The sequence below is a fragment of the Crassostrea angulata genome, chromosome 7 (genome assembly GCF_025612915.1).
Source record: "Crassostrea angulata isolate pt1a10 chromosome 7, ASM2561291v2, whole genome shotgun sequence".
Classification (NCBI taxonomy): Eukaryota; Metazoa; Mollusca; class Bivalvia; order Ostreida; family Ostreidae; genus Magallana; species Magallana angulata.
This window is the reverse complement of record NC_069117.1, coordinates 39,628,702-39,636,679: the sequence shown is the minus strand read 5'-3', so window position 1 is coordinate 39,636,679 and position 7,978 is coordinate 39,628,702. Positions and strand designations below refer to the sequence as shown.

At 34.9% G+C, this 7,978-nt stretch overlaps 1 protein-coding gene across 1 annotated transcript; it reads right to left on the bottom strand.

Annotated features, from left to right (window-relative positions):
- Positions 1–201: 201 nt before the first annotated feature.
- LOC128157058 (uncharacterized) lies at positions 202–7,473 on the bottom strand. The gene is made up of 2 exons (XM_052819414.1): positions 7,431–7,473; positions 202–3,135 (listed from the first exon to the last, which is right to left on the bottom strand). The coding sequence occupies exon 2, from the start codon at positions 3,132–3,134 to the stop codon at positions 1,728–1,730; it is 1,407 nt and encodes a 468-aa protein (XP_052675374.1). The 5' UTR covers position 3,135; positions 7,431–7,473; the 3' UTR covers positions 202–1,727.
- Between the last annotated feature and the right edge of the window lie 505 nt (positions 7,474–7,978).

Genomic DNA, 7,978 nt, shown 5'->3' with positions numbered 1-7,978 from the left:
ACCTCATGTAGTGACTATCAGGTATAAAATCATAAACTTTTACAAAGAGATTTTGCCTATTTCAAATAGCAGAATAGTAAAAAGATGTCTTATATTACTTAAAAATATTAATATATATTGAATAGCACAACTAGAACATAGTGTAGTGAATTTCAGGTGTAAAGTCTGATGTAGTGAGTTTCGGCATAATGCAAGTATGTGTGTGTGTTCATGTTTCTTATTTCTGCGTAACAATTTATAATAGTGTTATTTCATGTTTGGTTTTGTTTCAACATATTTCACGACGGAGTATTTGACTCAGAACAATGTATTTTATGTATAAGAATTTCAGGTTATCTGAAATTTTAGGTCAACTCCAATTTTATATTTAAGTCTTTCACACTTCTGCGTAAATAACCGATAATAATGCTTTTTAATGGTATACATGTATTTCAACACATATGTACCTGGAAATGTGATTAAAAACTCACAAATAGACATTGAAATTGGTGCATAACATAGAAATGTATCAATTATATAAAATTTCAGGTCAATTAAAATTTTCAAGTCTCTTGTATTCCCGCGTAAATAACTGATCAGTATGATACACTGTAAGTAACACATATATACCTGGAAACATTATTTTAAAAAAACTCACAAATAAACATTAAAATTGATGCAGAACATAGAAATGTATTCATTATATAAAATTTCAGGTCAGCTCAAATTTTCAGGTACATGTATTTTGTATTCCTGCATAAATAACTGATCGGTATTACATATTTTAACAAATATTTACCTGGAAATATAATTAAAAAACCAATAAAGTATGACCAAAATCTTAGAAAAATATCATTAACATATTAAATTTCAGGTCTTTTATGCGAATAGTATTTTAGGTCTTTAGTATTTTCCCGGTCGGTCAGGATGTTGTACAAACAGCAAATATATCGGCTCTTTGAAGATTGGACGGCCAAGCAACTGGCAAGGGTGTATAGTTTGTACTAATTTTTTATAATGAGAAACAATAATTTCTTAATTAGCTTCCAAAACAGGTGAATCACATCTATACTGATGTTATATTCATTTCAACATGTACTATCACCATGTCGAAGTCAGATTTTCTCTCTTGGGATGATGGTATAAATTTGGATGCTTTGCTTGGAGATTACACAGAGGATGATGCCGAGACCCCAAAGAAAAAGGCAAAGGATGACCAGGGTCCAGGTTTCAAGTGCCCAGTATGCAGCAAGGCCATAAAAATAATTGCTGGTTTCAGAGGCCATACATCAAAACAGCACGACCAGCCAAATTTGAAAGGTATATCTATTGTAAAAGTCATTGTTGTATATCATTAGACTACATTATGTAATTGTAGAATGGTATAAATCTTTAGTTGAACAATTTCATCTCATTTTTTATTTCAAAGATTTTTATATACAGAGAACTAAATACGGTACTCTGTTACAAATGTTATTGTTTTCATTTTTAAGTAATGGTCCTTTACTTTTTTTCAGCCCTTATGCACAAAGTGAGGAGTGATGCAGCCCAGAACACCACGGTAAAAGAGCTGAGTGAAATCCACAGCAGCATCACAACAGTTTTCACAGCTGCCTTCAGATCAACAATTGAACTTGTTGCCAATAATCCGATTCATCATCTTTTCGGGGATAGTGCTGTGATGATTTGCCAAATTGTGACAAGTTTGTCAGGAGTTGAACAGTTTTTTCTGGACATTTTTTTTAACATCACTTATGTGAATAGGCAAAGAGAGTTCTTGAGCTGGGTAATTCGATAAAGCCAGAGTCCCTGAGAGCATCATAGGCTGCTGAAGATTTTTGTCGTATATTCAAACACCATCTTATCATAGTTGGATCCCACCGCATTCCATTTTTTCCACTCTTAATGGCTTTCATTTGCTGCTTCCAGAACAAGTTTTGAGAGGAACTGCAATATGAATAAACTGTATCTATATCTTTTTCACAAGTGGCCATCAAGTCCTTTATCTCCTCATTTTGAATGGGATTCTTTCTAATCTCTCGATCACAGTCTCTTCTCATCTTGTCAAGTTTTTGTTGCAAAGTTTTGATTTTGGCAGTTTGCTGATTTATTTTCTTTATGAGCATGTCCTTTGTCATGTCAGAGTGTTTGTAGGTACTGCTTAATGGCAGAGTCCTCAAGGCCATCTTCTCAAGTCGGCTTTTTCTGGCTCGCAAGTGTCGTCGTGTACTGGAACAGTGGGGACATCTAGCTCCTAAGACAAGCATGGTACACTGAACATTTCTTATTGTTGAAGAAAATGATAAATTTCCTTGCACTGCACAAAAGTGTCCCTCACGGCATGCAGTTAATTCTTGTGATGAGGCTGCACTGAAAAGTCCACATCCATCAGGGGTCAATTCTTGAAATTCTTGGTCTGGATTTCCCACACACACTCCATACGGCATAAGTTTGTCCAATATTTTGCAGACATCATCAACATTCTTAACACTACTAGAAAGTTCAGTCCAAAACTCATGATTTTCTGGGATCAACACACGATGCACAAACAAACTAACTTTAAAGTCTCGTCCAATCACTAAAGAAAGTTTCACAGATGTCCTATTTTCACTGCGAGAGAGCTGAATAATTTCAATCAAAGAACTAGGGCCATTACAGTCAAGTATGAACGGAAAAGTCACTTTTCCAAGTAAATCTGATTGGAGTTTCAGGTACGGATCTGTAATCTCCACTGTCTCTACTTCCACCCGCTGTCCCAAAGGAATGTCATTATGAACAACTGATTCTTGACCGTTTGAATCACTGTCAATGTTTAGTTCACTATCACCATCTCCAAGTGGTAAGAAATCTGAGTGGGGAATCTTCTTTAGGTCTTGGCATCCATCACTGATGACATGATGTGAAGTACTTGTCCTGCAGAATTCTTCTGGGTCTGAACATTCATAACTATGGTCAAGATGAGTAGAATTTACGACCGAGACTTCCTCTGGATCCGAAACACCATAACTGTGATCTAGCTGTGATGAATCTAAACAGGAGGAATCTTTTGTCTCTAAGCATACACCATCTTCGTTGGTTGGCGATTCCTCACTCTTGACCTTTTTGTAGTGGTATTTCTTCTTCTGCATCACTGAACATCTTCGTTTCCGAGGCATTCTGTAAAAAAAAAATAATTATGTTAATATCATAAATGACAGAAAATTTGGGAATTAAGGAAACATCTTTACTCTGGAAACAAAAAACACCAAAATCAATAATACATAATGATTACAATTTGAACACTTAAAGAAATCACTATATTTATTTCATTAAGATATTCCTCACTCCTTTCCCATCATAATTTAATTTGCTGCATGTTGATTCATGTTGAATACATCACTTGTCTAAGTTGTCTAAATTAATACTTCAGATACAGAAAATGTAAATTTTAATGTTCAACACATGTATTTCTCCTTCAGTTGAATGTCTGATCCCCTCCCAATACATTTGTAAAAGTTTGAAAATATATATTTTTTAAATTAATACATAATGCATAGGTACATCATCAGTTTCAGAGATTGATATAAACAGCAATCTTAAAACAGCATGGTGATCATGAAAATTATTTAATAACTTTTGAAAGAAAATCAAACAAGAGGCCCATGGGCCACATAGTTCACATGAGTTACAATCGTCATAATAAAATCAGCCCCATGGAGTCATATACAATTATCTGGAGAATGTAGTTAAATTAATGTAATCTGTATAAAAAAGTTCAAATTTTTTCACCTGAATATTCTAATGTTTATCATTTAGCCCCTTTTGTAACAGGGTAATTAGTCATATCACATATTCAGCATTGCAATTCTCAAGAAGATCTTAAACAATTGTTTTTATATAAAATATAAACATATGAACCAAACTTCGAATTCCTTGGCCACCCTTAGGGTTAGCCATGGTTTACCAATGTAACCAATTTAAAAAAGACCTCCTTTAAACCATGAAAATGACTGTCACCACTGTTACCCTATGTCACCAAGAGAATATAGCTTTACCACTGTAGGCATTGTAATCAAATAAAATAAGATCCTCTGCTAAACAGAAAAAGGCTTGTCACCTATGTGTACTTACCTCTTGTCACCAATAGGTTACAGCTGTTACCATTGTAACCATTGTAACCAAATAAAATAATATTTTTTAAGACATTCTACTAAACAGAAAAAGGCTTGTCACATATGTTACCTATAGAATATAGCTGTAACCATTGTAACCAAATAAAATAAGAACCCCAGCAAAACAGAAAAAGGCTCGTCACCTCTGTTACCGTTTGTTACCAATAGAATATAGTAAGTTGTAACCATTGTTACTGGAAGAAATTTAGCTGCAGGTCTGTAGCTCCCGGTCTAAAAATTTTTGAATTAACGACCTTGGAGCTACAGTGCCTCTCATAGTAAAAAACTGCAATTTACTGCGCACAAAAAATTGCGCTTGTCTTATTTCCGAACACATTCTGTACATATATTTGCAGATATTGTCACTTTACTTGCCAGTGTTTTCCCCAGTCCGTTTTTACATAGTGGTACATGTATCGCCATGCATTGAAGATCCCCCCCCATGCATCACACAGTGCTGCCATGCTTCCCGCTATGCATACTTATTATAAAGCAAAAATCTTTTTCCAATTATTTCACATCTTAAGGCTGTTCGAAATTAATTTGACGTTTAATGTAACCTGCGCGCGTAGGTTACGGCGAAATTGTCGTTTTGAAAAAAACAAACAAATCTGGATTTGAAAACGTCGTTCCAATTTGGGTTTTCATTTAGCGACTTAATTCTATATCCTGTATGAGAGAAAAACATGCTCAAAGACAGCATTGAGGTATTCAGTTTTCACAATAAGAAAATTGAGAGTCTACGCCACTATCAAAGTAAAAGAAAAAAAAACATGTAAAAACGAACAATAATGGATCGGACAAACACATGATCGAAGTTAATGGCAGTAAAAATCTTATATCAAGATTGTTTAATGTCGGTTGTCAAGTCACAGAGTCTGAACCATGTTGAACCAACTTCAGCCCAAAAAGGCAAAAACGGGGTTTGTTGTATACCGGTATATATATAAGCGGTCCATCAACAACTGAAATGACTACCCATCTTTTTTAACAAAAACTCAAAATGTGTACGGTTAAGTTATTTTTGCATTTTTTTAAGAAGGGGAAAGCTTAGCAATTTCTTATCACCACTGTACTGAAAAGATAAAAGAAGACTTAAAAAATTATACCTTTCTATATAGACTTCAATGTTAGCTTCAAGATGTGATAAATTTGTTCCTTTTAAACTTTTGTTCAATTACCGGTACAAAGGTGAATGACCCTATAAAATCATACTAAGATTTTAGTGTTCGAACTACCAATATTTGGTTTTAAATATAATAATCATGGATGTAATACCTTGAAGTGAAGCTATGCATTAAGTCAGCATAATTTACTGATTTAGATAAGAGTTCTGACATGATATTGACTGCAAATCCCTTTCATTTGAAATGTATCTACATTTTTAATAACATGTTCAGGAATAATAATTCATTCATAATATATAATAGTAAGAAACTAACAGGTGGCCCAGCTAAAGTGGAAGATGCAGTTTGTTTACATGTAAAAAATGGCGACTCTCGATCTCCATGTGAATTTAACATAACATATTCCGAGGTCGATTAGCATGTTTCGGGGAAAGTCTGAGGCAAGAAAAGAGACAATATCTGACAGTAGGAAATTGCATGAAGAATTAAATGGTACTAATTTTTTTTACAGAATTTGTGGTAAAAAAGGTTAATCAGTTCTTAACTAGCGCAGATTTTCGTGCACCGAAAATTGTAGATTTTTACTATGGGAGGCACTGTAGCTCCCAGGTCGTCCATCTGAATTTTTTTTACAGACATGCAGCTAGATGAAGTTAAACCATCCAGCGAAAAGAAAATAAACAGTTTTGTCATAGATTATGTTACTTTTGTCACAAGAAAACAGTGGATAAAAGTCAGGACTAATTTCTGGCCATATCTAATGGGGCAACCCACAGATCAAAGGCATAAATTTAATTTAGAGAGATTTCATCACAGGACGCTCAAATATTTGGTTGAATAAAGAAGGGAAAGTTGGCTGTTTTCCCTTTTGACCTTTGGGTTGACACCGCAAAGGGAAACAACTTTTGTAAAGTGTGGATTGGACTTTCTTTCACATGTAACGTTATCCAGGATATATTTTTATCAAAAATCCTCCATCAGCATTGAGCAGATTCTTCACATCTATCAGGAAGTTCTACGAGTCAGTGACCGCCAAGATGCTGGCAAAGTTTCCCTTCAAGGATCCTGTGATTTCAAGCCTGAGGTTCCTTAACCCCACAATTTGAGGAGACTTGCAGTCATCTATTCTGACAGACCTGGCCAGATGGTTTCCTTCCTTAATACCTAAGGACAAGTGGGACCAATTAGAAGCGGAGTTCTTGGACTTCCAAACCATTCCTTCCATGGAGCTCCCCAACTTTTCTAAGGACACCAGGACTGACATCTTCTGGGGTGAAGTCATTGCCATGAAGAACAGCTAGAATCACCAACACTCCAGGGTTCCCACTGATGGTTAGGATTGTGAGGGCAGTGATGACCATTCCTAACTCCAGTGCTGAGTGTGAGAGGATCTTTTCCATGATGAAGAAGATACATACAGACACAAGGTCAAACCTGGACAATTCCACTCTTTGTGCATTATTGACTGTGAAAGTGAACAATACCCAGCTATGTCATTCTTTCAAGCCATCAAAGGACATTCTTAAAACTGCAAAGAAGACCTGTGTTGGATACAACATTAGCTGTTCATCTAGTTGATCAGAGTTACTTTTTAAGACTTGTTTTTATTGTGATATTTATTTTGTTGATGTCCTTATGTGTTATGAAAAAGTTTACAATTGCCTGTCATGTATGTATGTATGTGCTTTTGAGTTATGTTCTGTTGTGAATCATATGACAATGTTTATATGTGCTATATGTTCATTGATGACTTCAATGATAAATATTTTTTTTTTAAATTGTTGTTGCTTTTTAAGATTATAAGAAAGTAAAATGCAATTTATGAAAAAGTATAATATTTGATACATAGTGCATTACAACTCATTATTTAATAAGAATGGAAATTATATTTTCACGACTAAATGTCGCGAATTTGTTGACATGAAAAATGACGTTCGCGAAAAATCCCCCATGAAGATTTTCAAAAGTTGGCACACAAGGGCTCGTCACGAAGTTTTTTCAACCTTTTATATCTACCACCTCTATACAATAAAATACATTTATTTTATTGTATAGAGGTGGTAGATATAAAAGGTTGAAAAAACTCCGTGACGAGCCCCTGTGGTTGGCATGTCTGAAATTGACCAAATGCATAAATATCTTGGGACAGACTGTAAGTCAACTTAACACTAACCTTGACCAATCGCTGGCGAATGCAGTGTTGTAATGTGTTTTTATAGCTATTATCGTTTTACTAACAGCGTGCCAGTTTGCTTGTCGGGCCGTGCTAAAATTTTGTACGCTGATTTTTATATTACTCATCGATTGGTTGTTCGATTTCATTGAAGTTAATTCTAATTTGCATATCAAGCACAGAACCCAGAAACGCACTGACCAATGACATTACATAATTTTTTGGGTAGTGAATAACAACAGGTGGACAGTCCAAAGCTTGTTGTTTGTTAATTATAGTAGTATGCCTAAACCATTTTACTCGGACCTCCTTGACGGGATCTTCTGCATATGGTACTAACAATCACATACTGTTTCATCCATTTTCTTATCGGTAACAAAACACTAGAAATGGCCAGATGAACAATGTATTCAAATGAAATAAACGTCCTCCACTGTTTCTACTTTTTTAACGAGCGTCGCATTTAATCGAATACTCCCCGGTAAATCTATTTATATTGGGAGCGGAAGCGCTCTTGCATGAAATAACCTGTCTTGAAGTAAACAAAA

Excerpts from the sequence above, each read along its gene's own strand:
- LOC128157058 (XM_052819414.1), bottom strand. The coding sequence starts at position 3,134 with ATGCCTCGGAAACGAAGATGTTCAGTGATGCAGAAGAAGAAATACCAC.